Here is a 24,215-nt window from a genome sequence, read left to right as displayed (position 1 = left end):
TTAAAATCATGGACAAACCAGTTTTAGCAAAACCCTTTGATGCGGAAATACTGCCGAACATAGCATTCAATGGCCACAGAAAACGCTGTTTGTTCTTCAGTTTAGGATTGTACAAAATCCTTTATTTCAAGCACTTTTTCTTAAAATTACTGAGCTTTTCAACTTTTTAAAAATATTTGCTTTTCCACTAGTATTACAAATGTATACCACACATTACATAACATTGATATACTGTTTTCTGACCATCCTCTCAGAAGAATTAAAATATGTGATGTGTGCTGACATCAACCCCTAAACATTTAGGCGGGGGGGGGGGGGGGGGAAAAGAGGACAATGGGACTTTTAAAACTACATTAAGCCATATCAGCATTCTCTTCCCAGAAATTTTTTAATATTAATTTTTATAGTTGGCTAAAGATTCCGAATAGTTTAACTGCTTAAATTATCAATATATTAAAAGTAAAGTGTTTTAATTCATTAACAACTTAGTTCAAGAAAAAAAAAGCTATAAGAAAAAAAGGACACTCTTTTTTTGGATAATCACTTTAATCATTAGCTAACTTTACAGAAAAATGTAAGAGGACACAAACCTAGTAGTTATCATTTAATAGATGGCTAAAAGTATATAATTCGAGTTTTACTGAATTTCAAATAATTGCTAACAATTTAAGATTAGTATATAGCCTTATTGGTCCAAAAAGATAATGGAAATTCCCAGACTGCCTGAAGGTACGTCTACACTATGGCACTGTTTCAGGATACTTCTGGTATCCCAAAATAGCTATTCTGCATCTTGACAGCGTGCCTGTTAATTCGAAATACCTTTCAAAATAACGGGTGTGCGCACTATTCCAATGTCCATGTAAACCTCATTCCACAAGGATTAAGGGACATTTCAGAATAGCGGTTTATTTCAAAATTTGGCGCGGTGTAGACACCACCAAATTATGAAATAAACTATTTCAAAATACACTCGAAATAAGCTATGCAATTCGCGTAGCTCAAACTGCATAGCTTATTTCAAGCTAAGGGTGCAGTGTAGACACACCCCAAGAGAATAAAATATTTAAAAACAAAACAAAAACATGATTTAAATATTCTTTCATGAATAGGGAATTCAACATAAGTTGAATTCAAAGGCAATAAGCTCCCACCTGGTGCAGAGATTCAGGGCGAAGGCTCCAGAAGTCCCACATCATGTCTGGATCCTTCAGGTGAGTCTGAGGGTTCCTCTTTTGGGTATGTATAAAGGATGGAAACTAATTTCAAACAAACAACATTAAGATGAATTTACTAGAACTAAATTCTTTATAATTATGTTGAGGGTCCCTTTACATCAGGGGTGGGGAACATAAGGCCTGAATGTGGCCCCCAGCTTGCCTGGATGCAGCCCCCGAGGCTCAGGGTTACCTGCCAGCATAGGGGAGACCATGCTGTGTTCCAGTCCCTCCACTGTCCCCCAACAGGACTGGATCACACAAAATTTACTAGCCTGGGAAAATTACTTCCCAAGGGAAATATGGAGAATGTATTCCTCTCTCTCAGTTGAGGGCACCTCACTGAGGGTTTCGGGGGAATAAAAGCGAGGTTGCTTTTCATTTGTGCATGGCCCCCAATTGCTTTTTCTGTGGGTCAATGGGCCCCTGCCCCAAAATAAAGGTTTCCCATCCCTGATTTACATACTACTAGCATTCCAAGAAAACGGATCACATACAGGTGACCCCCGACTTACAACCCCCACATTTACAACCTTTTTTTTTGTCCATGTGAGATAGCGTCTAAAATAAAACCCAATTTACGTCTGAAGCTCGCATTTACGAAGGCGTATGACGCAGACTCCAGGCATCATCCCAAAACAGGAAACACACAAGATCAGTCAGACTCGCTGGTCTGCAGCTCCTGCTTGAACTGCGTGTGTCTCCGCCACATTGGTCTTCACTTTTTAGTTATTTTTGTACATTATTTGAACTACTTTTGCTGTTCACCATGTCTGAGAAAAGGAAAAGTGATGTACAGAGTAGAAAAAAAATCAACCAAGAAGCCAGGAAAGCCCTTACTTTGGAAATTTTCAAATATAGTTTCTGTGCTTTATTTTCATACTGAATATTTGTTTTAAGTTAACAAATATTTGTAAAGGCATACATTTGTGTTTTATTTAGTTTTCTTCCATTTCTGTAGTCAATGTTTGTATTTTTAGGGTATGAAATGGGTTTCCAGGAATGGAACTGCCATTTATAACATTGTGCCTATGGAAAATAAGGGTTCAACCTACGACAGTTCTCCAGGAACCAATTAGATCGTAAGTGAGGTCGCCTGTAGTATTTTGATACATAGAACTTATTTCAGCCGCAATATACGGCTCTTGACAAAGTACATGTTAAGCTACTATGGGGCAAGAATGAAATCATCAGCACTTCAAGACAGTATTATCAGTGACAAGTCACAGTTATTGGTGGGAGAAGCTGTAAAAGAAAAACAGCATTGAGGTTTTCAAGCTTTGTCATGATACTACCAACTATTGTGTTAATTTCACCCTCAATCTTGAACTGGTAAAATATTTATATTAACAACAAGAATCAGCAGAATGATGAGCCTGGAAGCTCTAGGGCAGTGGTGGGCAATATACTGCCCACAGTTCACATGCAGCTCAAGGAGGCTCCATCTGTGATCTGCAGACCCTCTTCTCTGGCTGCCCCCTTCTCCCATATGTCTCTTGAGCACTAGGACACCAGAGCCCTGCACTTCCCCCTTCCCTCCCAGCACCTTCAGAGCACCATGAATCTGCTAACTGATACTCCATCCCTGCTCTTCCCCCTCCCTGAGCTTGAACGTCTGGGGGGTGGAGGGAGGGAAAGGGGAGAGCAGGAACAGAGCATAAATCAACAGATTCACCGTGCTCCAAAAGTGCTGGGAGGGAGGGGGAGAAATAGATAAGTGCAGGGGCTATGGGGCAGGAGGCAGATGGGGGTCCGCGGGTGGAACCCATGTGCTGCTGCAGCCCACTGAGGTGGAGGGCCACTCAGGATTCTTGGTTGCCCACTGCTGCTCTAGCGTCCTGAGTCTGGAATATTGGGCTGCTCCACAGCTGCAAACCCTGGGAGCTCTTCCCAAGACTACCAGGCTCTCAAATCTGCAGCAGAGAGCCAGACAGCTCAAGTTGGGGTTCTCAAGATTTCCAGGCTCCCTGCTAAGGAACCAGGTGTCAAGCCCCAGTTAGAACCAGGGCTTTCAAGTTTTTTAATATCACAGCTCCATGGCAAGGAGTCTGGAAACCCTGTCATGCAAGGCTTCCTGGAGTAGTCTAGAGAACGAAACTGCTCTGGAAGTGTCAGTGTCTGCTTTAGTCCTGGTGTCAATGCTGTCACCAGATCTTTCTTTAGTGATGATTCTTTGGTGGTTTCAAGAGTTACTTGTCTGTTCAGTGGGTGCCATATGATGCAAGATTGTTCATTAATGAAATTTTGGAACTGCTTTCTTCTGGATCTGACAAGATCTTCATAGACTTCTCTAGGAGGTGATGATACAGCTTTACAATTGAAAAAGTTCTTGAGAAGGATAATTATATCAAGCATCAACTCAGAATATGAGCGTCTCCAACATGGAAGAGGCATCTACTGTGTCTGTCCTTAAAGGGAATTAGCCCATCAGAGTAAAAGATTTGAAGTCTGGAGGTTTTAAGTCTACCACTACAGAAACACTGTACTGGGTGGGAGCACTTAGAGAGGAATGTCTGACCAAACAAGTCATAACAGAAGATCATCCAATACAAAGATTTTTCAGAATATTAAAGAGTTTATCTTCATATGAGCACATGAGGAGAGAGAGTACATACAAGCCTTGAGCTTCAGCCACAGGCAATGGGACTCAGGCTTTGACTCCAAGTCTGAGAATGCCTATTACAGTGTGTCCCACTAAGATTTTCACTGACCTCAGTGGGACTTTTGCAAAATTAAAGACTGACAAATTTGGCCCCAATTGAATAAATTATAGTGATATATCAGTCAACTATCTCCACTGTTTTAACTGAATTTGAGAAAGATAATCCTGCCCCCTCTCTTATAAAATGTAGACCTATTTTGAAGAAGATACATAGACATTAAAAGTGGGAAAACTACTTTCCACACTTAAGATTATTTCCTTATCAAATACAATTAAAAAAATGGATGAGTAACAAAGTTTAAATTCCTGTTTCAACATTTAAACAGGTTAGAGGAATGTTTAAAAAGTGAAAAATTTTAAAATAATCCAAATTCAAAGTCACAGCTTGAAAATCTTAGCCATTTAAACTCAAACGTGATATTGATCACACAGGAGGTAAAAATACAAACATATTAATAACTTAATCTTTCTACTAGCCAGTTTATTTAAATGCAAATAAGCCATAATTTTTTCCTTAAAGTAGCTTCAGTGTCAGTCAAAAATTTCAAACATACATTAAACTATCAAGGTAAAATAAGCTTTCATTGCTAATCTGTATTTTATGCATCTCTATACCCTTTTTTACAACTTGTACAAATCCTTGGACTTCTTTACCTCATGTGATGAATCTACTCACACCCATAGTCTCACTCACCAGCATGGCATCCCGGATAAAGAAGATGGGAGTGTTGTTGCCAACAAGATCCCAGATACCTTCTTCTGTGTAGAATTTCATGGCAAAGCCTCGAGGGTCACGAACTGTGTCAGCTGAACCAGACTCCCCAGCTAGAAGAAACATGTAGATATACACAAAACAAGTGTCAAGATGGGAAAAAGAAAAGTCACACAGCCATATATTTAACATGAGAGGACACAAAGAGGTAGAGGCCCACAATTATTTATTGCTTCTTTTTAAGCTTTGTTCATCTGGATAGTTTTATATATTTTCCCCACTATTTCAAGCACCGGGAATGCTTGTAACACATCCTGAGCATCAAAGCATACACAAGCTTTTTGACCACTATACTACAGGGGTGGGAAACAAATGGTGCAAAGTGCACTCATTTTTTACTGGAAATGAGTGACAGGGAGGGATCATGTGAGGATTACCTATTGTGTTCCCTCCCTCTGGGGCTTCTGGCATTGGCCACTGTTGGCAGACAGGATACGGGCTAGCTGGACCATGGTTTTACCCAGTATGGCCGTTCTTATGTATGTGAAGAAATGTGGAAAGCATCTGTCTTCTTCTCAATCGGGGGCCACATCAGTGAGGGTTTGGTTTTCTTTTTTGCTTCTCACTTGTGTGCAGCCCCAACTAATGTTTCTGTAGGTGAATGGCCTCCTGTCCAAAAAAAGTTCCCCATCTCTGCTATACAGAGAGGAGAAAATGCACAAAGCAGAACTGAAAAAGCACTTTAGTGCATACACTGTTCTGTCAGTAACTCCAGCTGCCTGTCCAAATCCTCAGAACACATAAGCATTGCTCAGCTGCTAGAGCTTTGAACCACACAAGCAAATCCCCTGGGTTATTAAGATCTCTAGACTCTTTACATAGTTCCAGAAGATTCAAGAATCCTCAATTTAACCATCTTCAAGATTTTACAAATATTGTAAAAGGTACAAAAAGTTGTAAATAACTATAAAAGTACAAAAAACTATGAATTGCTATGGTAACTTTAGAACCTCCCGCTTTTTAGTTACATGTTTGTTTGTTTGTGTGTTTCAAAATCACATTTTCAGTCATATAATGTGCAAGGTATTGGCCTGCAAACTCATTTGTAAAAAGCTGTAACTTACCTGTCTCACAACACTGCTGCCAGGTAAGAATGAAAAATAAGGATAGTAATTCTAATGAAAGACCAAGGCAGAGAAGTGTTAATCATGGCCTGCCTAGAATGATAAAGCCTACAACAGAGCAAGGAAGAGAACCTAAGTCTTCCGCAAAGATGCATACTTCCTCTCCTACTAGGAAAGAAAAATGACTACTGTAGGCTGATGTTACATGAAATGGCAGCCACTTAACACTACTCAAGATTTTAGAACAAATCTAGGGGAAAGGAATTAGCTGAGAGGGCAGTGAAAAATGGTCAAAACTACATGGAATTTTACACAGTTTCTCAATGTATTATATAAAAGGCCACATACATTAAATACATCATCTTACCAACAGTGGAGAATCGAATAGCTATTGGCGTTCTTTTTCCAATGTGCTCAAATACCTTCGCCTTACAATATTTGGTGATATCATGAGTCACTTCAAAATAGCCAAAAGCTCCTGAAAAAACAAAACTACTATGACTGGATGAACAAGTGTGAATAGCACAAATCAGATGACTTTGGCTAACATCAGGAGGCACAACCAAAGTATGGAAAAGGGCAACTGTGGAAAAATAATTCTGGAAATTGAAGAAAATTCATCATAACATTCCCCTCCACTTCAAGCCACCACTCTGTTGACTTCTTTACTCTACCCCTCTCTGCCTTAAGACACACTTACTTCTTTTGTAGCTTTTCCTTGCTCAATCATATGAAATTAATATGCTGCTTGCTCTATGTGCGCTGGGCTTTGACACTACACCTTCTAATTAGATTGTTCAGTGTTCTCTTATGCAGGAAACTGAGGTTCTTAATCCTATGAAGCAAAATAAATGTGGAGCAGCCCAAATTTTACTAACTTTAACACACAGCATTTCAGTAAAGAATATCAATGTCCAGTACACGTACAAGTACACGGCACAATGCTGTGACCAGTACAGGTTTCTGTGGGCCATCCACCACAGAACCACAACAGAGTAGGGAAGGGAACATGTAACTGGTTACCTGGTAAGCATCATCCTTACTGAACACCAATTAACCAGTACCTGGAAGCAGCCACCGCCCACAGCGGGAAGAGTGCTATTCTAGCCCCGTCAACAGCAACAGCCCCCGCGATGCCAGGGGTTAGAGGGAAAGGGGCTAGCAGGCTCATCAGTTAGCAGTGTACATGGGTACACATTCACAACCCTAGTCTGCAGCAGGTCTATGCATGCCACAGGCGGAAGCTGCTCCAGCCCCACAGGGCCTGCAGCGGACAGGAGCTGCTCCAAATAACCCAAGCAGCCCCTATCCACAATAGGGATGTTAAAATGTGTTTATTTTTGTAAATAAATTTGTAAAAGGACAACTAGAGCAATTCCTACTTGCAACAGTCCCAGGTGTGCCTCAGGCAGGAGCTGCTCCAGTCCAGCTGGAACAGCCCCTGCCTACAGCCTGTTCACAGTGGGCCTGGGCATGCCAGGGATGCTCTGCCACAGCCCAGCCAAAGTAGCCGTTACACATTTACAAAAATAAATGCATTTTAACATTCCTACTATGGGCAGGAGCTGCTCCAGAAGATCAGAGAAGCCCGTGTCCGCAGCAGACCTCGCCCTAAACAGTTCGCTTTTCACATCCCTACCCAGAACCTCAAAAGGTACTAAAAGCAAAACAAATTTGGTGCATAAATACCTGAAGATCTAAGCCAGTATGTTTATTGCCTTTGGTAATATTCTGTATGATATAGTGTTGTTAAACTCTTATATTTTGATTTGAAGGAAATATTTGTATTTCATAGGGAAAGGATGTGGGGAGAGAAGAACATCATTTCTGGTTTACAATTAGAAAAATCCTTAATAAGGGTTAACTCTTATAAAATTAATTTGGGAGTATTACACCTGAGTTTGAGACCTAAGCATCACTCCTGGAAAGGTGTTGTTAGGGAAAAGAGATCCTAGACATATGTGAGTACTCCTTTATTTGTTTTCACTTGCAGGAACTGAAAGTTCTATTTAATGAAACTTTCTATGTAGTTCATTAAAACTAGATGCTTTCTTATTTTGATATACCTTAAAAATGCAGTAACCTTTTGTAATAATGCCATAAACCCATATAAGATAACAAAAATAGCATGTAATCTGCAAACAGATTCCAAATTCTCAAACTAACACTAGAAATAAATAATCAATGCTATTTTGACCATGAAACCATGTTCAAAAATAACAAGTGGAAGAATCTAACTACAGTTTTTGCTAGTCTCTCTTCTTTTATATGAGACAATTTGATTATTCAATTTAAATATAAAAGTCTTAAAGAATAGATGACAGAGAAATTGTTCATTTAATACAAAGTATAGAAGCGAATACGTTTATTTTCACTGTTGCTAGTAAAAGTTGTTTCTGATATAAAGTTACAGATTTTTTGTATATGTTTTAGTTTAAAGGGCAACTGAATTGGCATGTATCTGCTTAGTAAATTGCAGATGTGTAACATCTAATCATTCCCATTCCCTAAGTAAACATTACATCTAATAATTAAGTCTTTACTCCAGAACAGACAATTTTGAGTAATTGTGAAACAGATGCCTCTATTCTTCTTTATTTAATTATTTAAAGTTAGATAGATACCAAATCAGCACCAGATTCTTAAGTCTTCTAAAAAGAGAAAAATACAGCACAGAAGCATTTGGCAGGCTCCTGTAGGACTTTTCTTTGGAGTCAAACTACTTTGCCTCCCCAGTTATTTATCTAGGTCAAATGCAAAAAGTGTATATTTTTTTTCTCCCCCTCTGGATGGAATTTTTGCACACACTCCTGATCATAGGATTTGGACTAATATTAATATCATAGATACACTTCAGAATACATTTTTCTGCCTCATTGCACAATCCTGATTTGCAATATTAATCTCACTGGCATTCTCTAGCAGACTTTTATGCAGCTAAGGAACACAAGTCTTTTAAACCCACCTGCTCCTTTGGCATGCACAACTCTCTCAGGAATCCTCTCTCTGTCAAAATGAGCCATCTCATCAGTGAAAACAACATCCTGAACAAGAAGAGGGCCCCTTGGCCCAACTGTCATGATGTTAAGTTTATCACCTACTGAGATCCCAGCTCCAGTGGTCAAGGCATCCGGTTTCTAAATGGAAAAGTTATTTAAAAAGAAAAAGTTATTATAATGTAAAATAAATGTCCATACCTTTTAAGTGATTAGTAAAACAGAATTCAATTAAAACAACACTAATCATATAAACTTGTGGAATAGTATAACTCCTGAAGCTACAGAAAAAACTGCTTTCTGCATCAAGGCTGATTATTTAATCCTAATGTTTATCATGAGGAGCTGAATAATTTTAAATGTAAAAACAAACCCTGGAGTTAATGTTAGAGACTGATTGATAGTTATGTAAAGTTGGAAAAATACAAAAGGCATACTATTTACTGAATAAAAAGTTTTCGAACTTCAGTAACTGAAAGAATTAGCATTTCAAAACAGATGAGGCACTATACTAACTTTCAAGCATTAAATGCCACTGGACTATACACTAGTTATATCTAACATCACATTTTTTACAATGGGACTCACAAAATCAGCAAGTGGTTTGGTTTTCAAACTTACATTTGAGAAGTTAATCACTAAAATATTTAACACTAGAAGTGATGTTAAATGTTCAGTACTCTCTTCACACTCTAAATTTGCTTTGTTTGAAATCATTTTTAAAGCCTTAATAGAGATTTTTCCAAACTATTCAAAATCTTTGGGGCTCTTGCTACATTTCAAAGGCAGAGGCGCTCTTAGTTGATTAATCTAAATTTAACAGGGGCAGCAATGGACAGAGGCTGCTATGGGAGGGCGCTCCCACGAAGCAGCCTCCATCTGCGGTGAGCTTGGGCCCACCAAGGACAGAGGTTGGTCCAGCTCAGATCCCCCATGGACAGGAACTACTGTCTGATAGAAGCAGCAGCGGAGGGTGGTGGGGGAGCAGGCAGCACCACAGAGCTAGGTGCTGCAGGAAACCAGCTTTTAAGCCACCTCCTCCTAGTGCTGGCTCCTGCCTGTGCCCCCTCACTGACTCTGCAGGGGGGTGGGGGGGGGGAAAGAGTGGAGGAAGCAAGCGGTCCATGGAGCCAGCACTCAGAGAGCAAAAAGCCAGCTCCCCACGCATATCAGTTAAACCTCCACCCTGCAGTCTATCACAGGCAGCAGCACTGGGTGGGAGGAAGGGGAGGCAGATCCGGTGCTCCTGGGGAGCCTGCTTAAACTGCTCCTGGGGAGTGGTTCCTACTCCCTCCCCCCACCCTTGCAACTGGGGGGGGGGGGAAGAGTGCATGTAGTCAATCAGATTAAGCGATAAACAAAGGCTTACTGGTTAATCGTGTTGTGGTCTACACGTTGACACCCCTAGCAGCAATTTCAAAGCACCAACTTTAAATAGAGAGCATCACTACATGAAATAAATAAAGTACTTTTCTTATTGTTATTCAGAACTTTCATCTCTAGACCTGAGTATTCTGAGTTAGCTTGCCATCTTATGCAGCAACTGAAATTCATTACATTTATATGGCAAAGGACTGGGCCCCAAGGCTTTTAAAAACGAAAAAACAAAACAAACAAAAAAAACCACAAAAAAACCAAAAAAACAAAAAAACAACCACACCACACAAGTCATAAGACTTTAGAAGAACAATCAGCTTTCTGAATGAAGCAGAGCACACTAGAAAGAGCAGCACATGATTTTTTCATATTAACTCTCAAGTGTATTAGTAAGAAAATGAAGGGCACTTTTCTAAAACCGATCTAACACCTTTATTTACTTTATTTTTATTCTACAGTGTCAGGTATTAATATATTCATACTAATTTTAAATAAACTTCCTTCCTGCTTTCTCCTCAGAGACCAGGCAGCAGTGCAGGGTGGGAGGGAGGAAGTATGGGGGGGGGGGGCACGCAACACCATGGAGCCAGAGCTGGGGGAGCCATCATTTCAGACAGCTTTTAAGATGGTTCCCCACCACCACTACCAACTCCTGCTTCCCCCACCTCCGGCTACCTCTGTAGGAGGCAGCAAAGGGGGGTGCAGGTGTGTCTGCAGAGCCGGCATGGACGGAGAGCCTGCTCCCCATTCATATTGGCTCCCATCTGCCCCCCTCACCCTCTACACTAGGGATGTTAAATATTGGTTAATAAGAATTCACAAGGTTAGTTAACTATTCTATAGTCTGAAGGAGTGGGGCCGGCAGGCAGTGTGCTCTGGTCCCACGCCCTAGGAACCTCTTGCCACTCGCTGCTCCTTCTGTATCAGAGGCAGCAGCATGGGGTGCCAGGCAGGAGCTGGTCCACAAGGGGAGCCAGTTTAAAAACTAGTTCCCCACGGACCGGCTCCTATTGCCCATGCTGCTGCCCCAATACAGAGGCAGCAGTGCCGGGTGGAAGCATCCTCCTGTCCCAGGGTGGCCTGAGCTCCCAGACCCAGCTGGAACTGAGCTAGGATGCCTGCCCATGTGGCTCCTAATACACTTTAAATGCAGATATGCAGCAGGGGTAGGTCCCAGACCCAGTGCAAGCCGGGACATGGGCTGCTGCTGGCCAGCCTATCTGCTAAAAAATTTACTGGTGGGGAAAAGAGGGAATACATACATCCCTACTCCGTGCTGCTGCCTCTGTATCACAGGCAGCAGCAGGGTCAAGGGGGCAGGTGGATCCGGTACTCTTGGGGAGCCAGCTTAAAGCCAGCTCCTCAGGGGCACCAACTCCTGCCACCCTCACTTGCTCGGATACAGAGGCGGGGGCAGGAAATGAGTGTAGTTGACAGGATTAACCAATATGCCCAGGTTTATCAGTTAATCATTTTGTCATCTACACAGGGGTGGCCCGAGGCGGGCTGCGGCAGCTGGTGCCCCAGATGGAATACGTGCTCAGCACTCCCGCCTGCACAGCCATCAATGGCATAACATCATCATTGGACTCCCTGGGCAACAGCTGAGTCGGCCTATACTCATGGGCCGCCCTTGACTACACTTTGACATCCCTAAATTGGAGTACTCATTGACTTACATAAATGTTTTATTTCTATGTATTTTTGGAATTAAAAGCACTTTAGAATATAATGCGTTTTTATTATCTACTTTCAACACCGTTAAATGCAAGATCTTCCCTGTTGCATCCACCTGACATATCTATTTTATTGCTCAGACTCAACTCTCAATCACACTTTTGCTTAGAAACTGAGGTATAAACTGAAACTGATCTAAGGCCAAACTAAACACTCAAGAATATGGAAAATCACCAAACAAAACAAAGCTAATCAAAGTCTAAAGTGTTGTTACATAAAGTGATAATAAAATCATAGGTTCTGATTTTTCAGAAATATGAAGTATTTACAGCTACAGTACACTTCAAAAGGAGTTGAAGTCTTAGCAGTCTGGAAAATCAGATCTCTAATCCCTTCCTATCCAAGAGCAAACACAGACTAATATTGAAAGCAAGGGACTAGGAGGCCTGGAGTCAGGGATTTTTCTGCCACCTTAGCAGGTGTCTCCCTGTGATACTCTGGCCAGGTCACATAGTCCCTCTAGCCCTGTTTTGTGGCCCCTAAAGAATACCAGATTAATTTTGGGCAGTAGCTTTTGTGGGCAAAAACCTGCTCCATCAAATGCATATGACAAAGTAAATTTCCCTCCCACGAAAGCCTATGCCCAAACTAAATTTTTTACTCTTTAACATGCCACAGGTCTCCTTATGGTTTTTGCGGATACAGACTAATTCTGTATTGTGTACTGATTCTTGCACTTATTTTGTCATCTGTAAAATGGAGATCTCCCCTTAGAGGGTCCCTGTGAGACCTAGGGTAGGTCTACACTAGAGCCGCATAGCTATGGCACTACGCCACCCAGTGTAGACACTCCCCATGTCAACAGTTGGGGTGTCCAGTCAATGTCGCTAATCCTGGATGCATCTTCTGGGGACCTCGCCACGCTACAGCCCTGGGGGTGCAGAACTGTCACGGGCCTGAGCAACACACGCAGCTCAGGCTCATGCCACACTAAACCCGGCCCAGGCCCCGCCGCCCTGACACCAAGCGCTCTGAACAGGGGCCAAGCCTCGTCCTCTGCAGCGCCGCCAAAAGCAGCGCCCCTCCCCCAGGCACGGCCCATCTCCTCAGCCAAGCCCTTCCCCCGACCCCCTTCCCCGGGGCTTCCGCTCGCTCTCCCTCCCCCCCCACCCCCCCGAAGTGGAAGGTACCATCTCCCCGCCCGCCTGCCCCTCGCGCCGCCACACAGGGGGAGCTACCATCCCACCCGCGCCCCTATCTAGATGGACGCAGCCGCCGTTCTGTGGCCGTGACCGTGACCGTTAGCCTGCAGCGCACGCGATGGGGACGGGACACTCTGGGCGGCGGCAGCAGGGTCGGAGCGGGACAGCGGCCGGCGGGGCGCGAAGCCCCTCGGGGTAAGACCCAGCCTCTCAGGCCCCGCCCCACGGGCTGCTGAGCCGCGAGACCCGAAGCCCCTGCAGCGGTACCTGGAAGCCCCGCTGATCCTGCCATTGCTTCAGCTGGTCCTCGGCGGGACCCCGATTGCCGGCCATTGCGTGGCTAGGCGACCCCGGCGCTGGAAGCGCTTCACTGACAAAGGGCTGCTACCGCCGCCTGGCTCCCCTCTCTGGGTCGGACAGGCAGAGCAGCTGCAGCGTCTAAGCCTGCCAGCTCCACCTTCCAGCCACGCCCGCCCCTCATTGGCCAGCGGCGCTGCGACAGGCTCCTTCGCGAGTTCTGATTGGAGAGTGAAGAGAGGCCCCTTTGTATTTCATCCCCCCCCCCCCCCCACGCGTGAGTGTGTCAAAGGTCAGAAAGGGGAGAACAGCGATGGGAGGACCCTAGATCTCCGTTTTGCTGGATTTCTGAAGTTTTTTTGCTTCTTCGTTTATTTTATTCTTAGTCCTCCAAAGCGCCCAGAGCTGAACAATAAAGGGGAATAGAAAGGAGAGGAGGACGCTGGGGGAACTGTAATGTGGATTTATCACATTAAAAAAAAACTGTTAAGAGAAAGGCAAGGTGGGTGAAATAATCTCTTCTTGAACCCACATCTTTTGGTGAGAGAGAAGCTTTGGAATTTACACAGTGCTAAACACGAAACAAGAATAGCATGTTTCCAGTCCCTGTGTAATCTTAATTCCATCCCTTGTGTATCTATTGTGTGCACATAATGAGGTATATTGGAGAACCCATGATCATATAATTAAAGATTAATACTGTGTATGCACGAGTGGCAGATTTAAAGTGACAGCCATCAATGTCATCTTAATTGATTTGCCCATTGCTTGAATTTGAAATCTAAATAACATGTCTAACAGGATTCTGTTTTTGTAATTTGCTACGAGTTTGAAGGAGGGTTGAAGGGAAATGAGTAAATGAGATTTTATTATGTAGCTGTAACCGTACTTCCTAGATTTCATGTATCACCTGTAGTGTTTGGACCTTGAAGGTTCAGCCCTATAGCACAGACTTCTACTACCTGAGCTAAAGGACAAACAACAGTCACCAGAAACATGAAATGTCTTTTTTTTTTAACTCTAGAGAGCAGGGCTGGGGAACTGGATGCAGCCCCCAGCTTGCCTGGATCTATCTCCCAAGTTGGCCGGGAGCACGTAAAATCTACTAACCCCTTCCCAGCTTCTGGTGTGCAAGGGAAATGTGCGGAGTGTTTTTCTCCTTTTCAGTCAGGGGCCACATCAGTGAGGTCCCTTTTTTTTCCTTCCTGTGTGTGGCTTCTGACAGATTTTCGTGTAGGTCAGTGGCTTCCTGATGGAGAGGATAGATCTAGGTCCAGGAATGTTTGACAGGGACTTTTCACTCTTTTCATTTCCCTGCCCCCTGGAAGTTAAGAGAGAGCCTCTTTTATTGTGGTTCCTCAGCTCCAAAGGTATGGATGGGTTATGTGAGTCATGCACTGGATTTCTTGTATTGTGTTAACACTGTCACTGCTGCTGCATTGGCCATTTAGAATGCCCATGCTTAATTATTATTTTGCCACGCTGCCAAAAACGTATAGAGGCATGTGAGTAAGAAACAACAAATGATGATTTTGTATCTCAGCAAAACCTGTGCAGAATTTCATGTGCAAGGAGAGTTGCCGCAGAACTAACCTCCAGCGCCGAGGAGGAGACTGGAGTCCCACTCATACCAAACACGGATCCTGCCACACCATGAAAGGTGTTGACAGGAGCCTCCCCATCCACCCAGGGCCCCGCCTGTGCCCTGCCCTGGCCAGCAGGGGAGCCCAGGGAGCCGCTGGATCCGACCTATACCCAGAGTCTGGTGGCATGATTCTCCTGCACAGCACTGCTGCTGGAGGTCGCAGCTGGGCAAATGCCAAGCTGTTAATTCCTGTGCAACCGCCCCTCACTTGCTGGGACCTGCCACTTTCCACCCAACTCCCTGCATGGGTCACTCCAACCAGCTTCCTTCCCCTCTCCCAGCTGTCTCTGCCCAGCCCTCAGGCTGCTCTTAAGAAGTGGGGAGCTCTAAGAGGCAGGGGATTGACTCTGGGGGACACTGAGGTATTCGGGAGGGGAACTGGTACTGAGGGGCTCTGGAAGTGGGCCTAGTAGTGGGGAGGCTATGGGACAGGGCTGGCATTGGGGGCCTATGGAGATGGGGCTAATATTGGGGACTGGGGGCTTGGACTGGGGGGAGCTTTAAAGGGTGGTTGGGTGCAATGGGGCTCTGGAAACAGAATGCTGGCACTGGGGGGGGATCTGATGTTGGGGTGCTCTAAGCCTTAAGGGGCAGGGGGCTGGCGGAGATGAAGCCGGCTGCTCATAGCGGCTCTGGGGGCCAGGTCTTTTGGCAAACTGGTAACATTTTATTTGCATATTTGTTATTTACATAATGAATATACAAATAAAATGTTGCTGGCCCATCAGGAGTATGTGAATGAGTTTACCAGTTTCCAACTGGTAAGAACTGGTCTGCACTGTGGGGTAAGATCGAATTAAGACACATTACTTCCTCTACGTTAGTTGTGCAGCTGATGTCGAAGTACCTTAACTCAACTTTTGGCCCTGTCCACACTGCAGCAAGTTGCAGGTATTGTTAACAGGCCAGCTGATGGGGGGGAGGAGTAAAAAGGCAATTGCCCCAGGGCCCAGTGAGCACTGAGGCCGGGTGAGGGGTGGGAAATGCTACCCCAGCTCTGCCTCTTCCACGTGAGACCTTACCCCTTCCAGGGGCATGGAGAATGGACTGCCCCCACCTGGCCCAGGGGACCGGCAAGGCTGTCAGCCCCACTGATTATTAATATAAATTTCATTATTTTGAAACAGATTTCTATTCTATAGAAATTGCTTCTCCTTTATCTCCTCTGGGCTCAGGCTGCTAATTACAGCTCAATTGCTTGGATGTGCTGTCATCTATATGAATGAAATATTTGCTAGAGAAACATCCGATATGTCATGAATTTTGAAGAGAGAATGGTGCAAACGTAATGACCACAGTTGTGTAAGTTGTATATTTTTGCTCTTGTATTTTAGTAGGCACAAAATAGGGAGGTTGTGGCTGACAGTCTGATCTGAAATATGACCTGTTTAAATAACATCAGTTGTGAATCTGTTCATTTTTCATTTTTTCTAAGGCTACTGAGGGCCACATGCAGCCCATCTGGATGCTATCTGTGGCCTACAAGATGTTTTGTTTACCATTGCCCACATGTGGGTTGCTAGATTCCAGTGGCCTCCCTGTGCGTAATTTTTGTCCTACCTCTATTATTAAAGTGACATGTGCATACATCAAAGGTACATGAAATGAGGTGCATGCTGATTACACACAACATTGACTGTGAGAGCCATGTACTCCCTTTGCATCCAATCAAAGCACTGCTACAATTCAATTGTCACACCCTGCAAATTCTAGGTACACAAGTGCAGTTAGCAAAACTACCCTGTCCCAGGAGACCATCTTGGTTACAACAATCTTGTGATGAAGGTGGCCATTCATGTGGCCCACTCATTAATCTTGGTTTCCCATTGCTGATCTATTGCCTCCTTGGTGATTATCAGTGCACTCTAGTTTGAATTGGAGAGCAACTAGGCATTGGTGGGTGAGCTAGTATCTTTTATTGGACCAACTCTTTTTGGTTGTATCATTTCTGACTTTTGTGGCCTACCTTTTATCCTTCAACAACACAACAAATGGTCCTGCAACACCTTAGAGACTAACAAAAAATGTAGATGGTACAAGTTGTACCTCTCTTAACTAGGACTCCTTGGTCTGGCAACAGACCATGGATGTTCCCGGACCACAGAGCCCAGAAACAGGGATGACTGGCAGCAGGGCAGGAGTGCAGTAGGGGGCACTGGAAAGTCAGTGTGTGTGGGGAGGGAACGGGTGGCATAGTGGGGAGTTCTAGCTCCAGCAGCAGCAGTGGAGCTCCAGCCCCAGTGGTGGCCAAGGAGCTCTGTCCCCAGCCACAGAGCTCTGGCCCTGACCCTCCACCCCATCCCTGGCTGTGCAGCTCCAGCCCCAGCTGCAGAGCCAAGCAGCTGCTGAGCTCTGCCCCTGCTGCATAGCTTTGGCCTCAGCTGGGTCATAGAGCCAGGTGGCTGCTGAGCTCTGCCCTGGCTGCACAGCTCCAGCCCCAGTCACGGAGCCAGGAGGCTGCTGAGCTCTGCCATGGCTGTACAGCTCCAGCCCTGGTGCTCTGCCCCAGCAGCAGTGGGGCAGGCGGCATGTAGAAAGCCCCAAGGGGTTGGGGCAGCAGCGTGGGCAGGCTGGAGCCCTAACCCAGTGGCAGCACAAGCCAGGAGGGAAAGAACCATTCCCGGTCTACCAAATCCCCTCATGGGTGCCAGACCAGTGACAGCCAACCTGTATCATGATCTTTTGTGGGCACAACCCACTTCTCCTATTAAGGTTCAATAAGTAGCCTATGTTCACACAATTCTCAATCACTTTTATTTGTCTAAGGAAACTAGGTCTATACCTGCATTTTTTTCTCAGGTGCAGTCCAAATCATGCTCCACCTTTAATTAAGTTTCTATGGGATTAATAATTATGTATATTTATATTTATGCATGTTGTGCTGACCACTTTTAAATTGCTGTATAAACTATATAATTAAAGCACTTTGCTCTTTATACTTTTTTTCTGCCTTACCAAGCCAGTGAAGCTATTTCTATTGCTATTCTGAATTCCACATGCAACATCACAGGAGAATAAATTCACTTGTATTCCATAAAAGCTGGTCTATTTATTATTGCTGTGCATGAACTCCATGATGATATATTACTATTAATAGAACTGTGAATATATAGTAATAATTTGTGCTTCTCTAATACTTTTTATCTGAAGCTCACAAAGCACTTTATAAATATTGAGTATATTATTGTTTGGATTGACATAGTCTCTATGGGCCCTGAAAGAATCAGAGCTCCCTTGTGCTAAGCATTCTGTACCCCCGTTGACAGCAGGACTGGCGGCAGCTTGGAGGACCCGGCTATGGAACCCTGGGAAACCTCCAGTGGCAACAGGGCCGGCAGTGGCCAAGCAGTCCCAGCAGGGAATCCCTAGCAGCAGCAGGGCAGGGAGCTCAGGCTCCAGGGAGCCCCAGCTGGGGAAGGAAGTAGCAGGGCAAGCGGCAGGAGGGAGAGCCCCAGCCTTGGAAGACCCAGAGCCCTGAAAGGAACCCAGAAGTGGAGCCAGCAGGGGAGCACCAACTCCCCTGCTCCGACCAATTCCCTGGTTAGAGTGCCGGACCAGGGAGTACCAACCTATCTTATGTAATATAAACTAAGAAAATAACACTCACTGGCAATTGGCAACTCTAGATTTCTCTTATTTCTGTATTGTATACCTGGGTGATATGTTCTAAACCTAGTTAACTAATTAAACAAGCCATAAGGATTAGCTAAGCTAAACTTTTCTTTTTTCTAGCAACATCCAACGTTGCAAACAGCTTGAGAATTTATTTGTTAAATCACACCTACACAAGAAAAGAATGGAGAGAGTTTTAAAAAATGCATTGCAAAGTTGATCCACATTGTTCTTCAGACATATTCACATCTTCATCCACCTCATTTTCTCCCAACAAATAGTTTTCCTTATAATGTTTCATTCTTGAAGGTAGGCCCTGCATCGTCTTATTGCACTGATTACACTTGACACGTTTTCCATTTTTTACCCAGGGAACGAATTTTTTCAAAATATTCCCAGTAGGGTTTCTTTTACACCAATGAGCCATGACAGTTTTTCTATGGAAAATGTATAGGGGAATGTAGGAAGCTGTGTGTCCTGAATAATGTCTTCCCTTTTTCTTTCCAGTGTTCTCCACTGTTCCTTTCTATGCTGCCTCTGTCCTTTCTTTTATATTGTTTCTTTGTCTTTAGACAATGTCTTAACTAACTATGCTGTGTGTGGCCAAGGTCCACCACCACATAAGCAAAGAATAAAAACAGTCCTATCCAGCCTATGTCTCTCTTTGTACATCAGTCTACTGAGAAACAGAAATTGAAGACCCAGAACTTTCAGGAGGCAAGAGCTGGATGTTAGGTTGGACAGACTAGAGCCATTAATACATTTTTATGAGGCTGTAAGTATAGGTGTAGCATGTTTGTGATGTGATTTAATTGAAACTGTTATTTTTAAATGAGAAATTTAGTGTTTTATTGATTATTTTTAAAAAATGATTTAAATTTTAAAAATCTGATTTTTTATTTAAAGTTCATTTATTTTTATCCACCCTGGACCAAAACAAAGACAAGTAGGCACAATCAGCTCAGAGCTGAATAGATGTGCACCGCATTACACCAAAAAAGGGATAGCTTGATACCCCAAAAACATGCTTCTCTACCTTGGGAATCAGATTTTTTTTCTTTTGGCAGACCTTCACCATCACTTTTTTTAATATCTAAAAGCAAATTAATATAAAATGACTTTCTTCAAACAACCACAAGATAAGATCCCTTGATTCCTTTCCTATTATGCATCACTTTCACAGTTGGGGTGATCATGAAAGACATGATAGCTACCATGTCACTGAAAGCTCAGGCTATGTCTACACTGCAGAGATATCCCAGAAAAGCTATGCCATGCTCAAGCCAGTGAGCCAGTGAACATGTCTGCTTTTTCAGAACATTTTCCAAAAAAGTGGATGCATTCTTCTGCCATCCCTATAATCCTCAGTGTATGAGGAAGAAGGGATGCATCAAAAAAAGAGGTTTTTCCATAATATGGTGCCATGTAGATGGCCAAATTTTGGGAAAGCCTCTTTCAAAAGAAAAGTGGAAAAAGATACGCAAATTGTGGTTTACAATTTGCATATCTTTTTCTGATTTTTCGTTGTAGTGTAGACCTAGCCTCAGAGAACATAAATATGTTATGAAAGACATGAAAAATCCAGAGGCAGGAGGTATACCCTGGAGATCACAAAATTAATTCTTAGGAAAAACTATTGTTTCTGGGTCTGAGTTATTAAAGCCTCCCAACAATATATGTAGCTGAAGATATAGAAACTTATTCAACAGCAGTCTAGAAGAATGATCACATTAACAAAGCCCCATACAAACTGACAACATACTTCACTTGTTTTCGACGGGCCTCATCTGCTAGTTTCAAATATTTGTTCCCCAAGTAAGTATTTGCAGACTGTGATCAAGTCATCTTTTAACTTTAACTTGGCTAAGATTAATAGATTGAATTCCTTGAGTCCGTCACTATAAGGTTTTTGTTCTAATCCTTTAATAATTCTTGTGGCTCTTCTCCGAACCTTCTTGAGTTTATCAACATCCTTCTTGAATTGTGGACACAAGAACTGGAACTCTGTTAGACTCAAAAGATAGTAACTTCTGCCAACAGAAGTTGGTCCAGTAAAAGATATTACCTCACCTACTTTGTATCTCATATCCTGGGACCAACATAATTACAACACTGCAAACCTGAACTGGAGATGGTATTTCAGCCTCACTCTCACCAGACCCAACATAAAGGCAAAATTACCTCTCTACTTCTACTTGAGATTTCCCTATTTGTGCCTCCAAGGATAGCAGTGGCCATTTTGGCCACAGTGTTGCACTGGGAGCTCATGTTCAGTTGACTATCCCACAGAACCTCCAAATCTTTCTTAGAGTCACTGCTTCCCAGAACATTGACCCGCCCCAGGTAAGTATGCCCTACATTCTTTGTTCCTTGATGTTTACATTAATATTAAAACATGGATTATTTGTTTCTGCTCAGTTTACCAAACAATCCAAATTGCACTTGTCCTTTGCTCAATTTCTGGCTCTGCTGAACCTGGAACTCCCTATAGAACTTGGGCAAGTCATTTTGTTGGAGGCAAAGGAGAAGTAAGGGGACAGTTAAAATGGTGGTTGTTCTTTCTCACCTGTTAATGTTATTTGGTTCTTTAAACTGTTGGAGTGTTGTCTGTTAACCCCCTATCCCTTCCCTGAGTGAGTGCAGAAGAATGTCTGAGGTAAACAGCAGGAGTAAACAACAATACACACGGCCCCCAGCAGGGTGTGCACACGGCCCCAAGAGGCCTAGACTCAGAGGCTGCATGTGGCTGATCCTTGAAGGAGAGAGGGACAGAGACACAGTGGTGGTGGACCATCAAGTGAAGCCTCCCAGAACGCCCTCTGCTCGGATCGCCTGGCCAGCGGACCAGCTTAGGAGTCAACTTGGGAAGATCAAAGAATATGAACTGCCTTCTGCTCGCCTTATCATCCTGCCTGGGACTGTAAGTGTGATTGAATGTATGAATGAGATTCCCCTCCCTTCCCAGTTTTAGTTGAATAAAAAATCCTTTACACTCCCATGTGGTGATCCCCTCTCCTTAGTATTTAAAGCAGTTGCAATCCACATCCCCTTGCAACATTTTTGGTGGAGATGCTGGGGAGGAGGGGATAAGTAAAAGTCCTTTCCCCACGGGAAGTTGAGACGGTGAACTTTGGGGGACTTGGGTGCGTTGAAACGTGGTAGGCTAGCAACCCACGGCACACAGTCCAGGATCCCGACAACAAGATGCCCATTTGGGGTAAAGGAAAGAGAGGTGTAAAGGACTCTCAGAAGGGAGGAGAAGGGTGGAGTGCAGCACCTACGCCCGGACCCCTGAGGGAATGGATCCAAAGTAAAGGGGCTGACCCCTGGACTCAAGGGGCGGTGCTCTCTGGTGCTTCAGTGACTGATTTGGAACTAATGATGGAAAAATATGTGTTGTTGTATAAGCCAGACAAGGGAGGTAAGGAGAGAGCAGCTGCTTGGCTGCTATGGCAGGCAGTACATCAGTGGCAGGCAGCTAAGAGTCAGCTAGCACAGGATGTGGAGCAGTTGAAGGAACAGAAGAAGGAACTGGAGAAAGAACGAGATATGTGGAAAGCTCAGGTGCTTACAGCCAGCGCCCAAGCCTCTTCTCTTTCTGTTGCTGCCATACAAGTGGCAGCTGCAGAAGAAGAACAGGAGCATGTCCAGGAGGAGAATAGAACTTTAAGTGAAAGGGTGCAGTGTCTCAAGGAGTTAGTTTTGGGAGAGAGTAGGCCAGAGGGAAGGCTGCTTTCTAAGGGAAGAGTAGCAGCTTTAGGGCTTCCTAAGAGAAATGATCAATCCCTAGACTGGGGTGAAGATTGGGATGGGGATACTTGGGGTGACCTGGATCACCCAGATCCAGACCCTGGAGGGCCAGATCTCAGACATCAGGTTGCAGCGATCCGGAGGGTGGTCCGGACTTATGGGCCCACGCCCCAAGGGGGAGGAGAGGCCCCGAATATTGGGCATACAGTGGCAGAGACTGAGTTGACCCCTGCACAGGCGGTGGAGTTGGCCAAAACCTTAGGAGGACCCTCTCGTTCTGGGTTCAGTGGATGGTCCCGAGATCTAGTGACTTTGTGCCTGGATCAGAGCCTAAATATGACAGAGACTCGGCGGGTACTCAAGGCTGCATCCGAATTGGGAGGGGACTTAGCGGGGGTGGCCCAACAGCAGGCCTGTGATACTACACATAAAGATATATTTGAGATGCTGATGGGAATGACATCAGCTGTGGGACCACGAGCATTGCTGGCGGAACTGCTTTCAGCAGCTGCCGCACCAGGGGAAGACCCCACTAGGTTTGTGGAAAGGATGGTTCTCCTGGCATGTCTGTGTAGTCGGGGTGTGCCTGTTGCAGCAAGGAGTGGTACCCCCACGTCCATAGCCCAAATAGCTTTTTCTGTGGATGAATTAAGGCTAATTGCACAGGATCTCCCAATGTATATACAGCAGGCAATAGGGAGATGGAGGCCTGGGGAACCTGCAGACGTGGAAGCCTTGCTGGATGCTGTCCAGCAGGCTGCCCTTGTTACCCCACCACCCACAGACAGGCCACCTCCTTAGCAGAAGCCCAAACAATCACTCACCCAGAAAACATTTGGTTCACCATGGTCAACTGAAGCGAGTGTCAGCGATTCAAGAAAACTACCATGCTTTATGTTAATCTGGCTATGTGAGTTTTCTTTTAAAACAGATGGTGCCAGTATCCTGGAGCTCAAGGGCGTTTGGACTTGCAGTTTTTCCCACCACCTGCAGAACGGACCCCAGGGTGGAATGAGACAACAGGCACGCATGTGAACCATTCCAACATTAATTCAACTCTGTGGTGTAAATCAGTAGACAAGTATCCCTCAATTCCTTTAAGGCCTTTTTTGCAAATTATTGCCTCCACTGCTGATGGAACCGCCTTACCCATAATTGACCCATGTGGCCACTTAGGACCAAATCGGGGAGGGAACCCATCAAGAATAGGAGATTATTATAATACTCGTCTACACACATGATGTACACCTTGGGTTCCATGGGTAGGCCCAGTAACCCTTCAACTGATCTGGCGGAATGGCAATGGATCTTTTGCTGACCCAAGCAACTCTATCTGGTGGGAGGGAATCTGGAAGCACACTAATAAGGTTGCACGAACTACAACTTGCGATTGGTTCAACTGGCTTCAAGCCCGGCTTCAGAGGTGGGATCCCACTAATTCCTCCATTTTTTTTTCTACCAACTTGAGCTCACAGCAGCGGGTGATTTTGTGGTCCCAATGGTGGGATAGCAGTGTCCAAGTAATAGAGCCATGTGTCAAAGGTATTCCAAACTTATATGTAAACTATGGAGGCCAGAACCGCAGATTTAGAGGATGACTGTTGCAACTGCGGGGGGGATGGGTACCTGGCCGGATAGTCCCACGGGCCCCGCCGTCACCTCTAATTTGTGCCCAAATTCCCTCTCTACAGGCGGAAGCGGTTACGGTGGATCAGTTAGTTTTGTATCGGATTCAATTTGACATGTCTTTAATTAATGTGTCCACCGTGTGGCCCAATTGTTCTCACCTGGTAGAAGCATGGTTGAAATTAGCTCTTAACCCCCCTTACCGTGCTAAGCGGGATTTGGGAGGGTGGGTTTTGGGAGGTTTGGGCACGGGAGCAGGCATTTTAAATGCTGTAGATATTGAAGTAGTGGCCAACAAGTTATCTGCCACAGGGTCCC

At 44.4% G+C, this 24,215-nt stretch overlaps 1 protein-coding gene across 1 annotated transcript in view; it reads right to left on the bottom strand.

The window, feature by feature from the left end:
- The window catches only part of CAT (catalase), a 30,277-nt gene extending 16,944 nt beyond the window's left edge, over positions 1 to 13,333 (bottom strand). The window contains 5 exon segments of the mRNA NM_001286934.1: positions 1,155 to 1,259; positions 4,574 to 4,704; positions 6,083 to 6,193; positions 8,681 to 8,852; positions 13,235 to 13,333. Coding sequence (NP_001273863.1) covers positions 1,155 to 1,259; positions 4,574 to 4,704; positions 6,083 to 6,193; positions 8,681 to 8,852; positions 13,235 to 13,300 — 585 coding nt within the window. The 5' untranslated portion in view covers positions 13,301 to 13,333.
- Between the last annotated feature and the right edge of the window lie 10,882 nt (positions 13,334 to 24,215).

This window comes from Pelodiscus sinensis, chromosome 4, assembly GCF_049634645.1.
Source record: "Pelodiscus sinensis isolate JC-2024 chromosome 4, ASM4963464v1, whole genome shotgun sequence".
NCBI lineage: Eukaryota > Metazoa > Chordata > Testudines > Trionychidae > Pelodiscus > Pelodiscus sinensis.
This window is presented reverse-complemented; position numbering and strand designations above follow the sequence as displayed.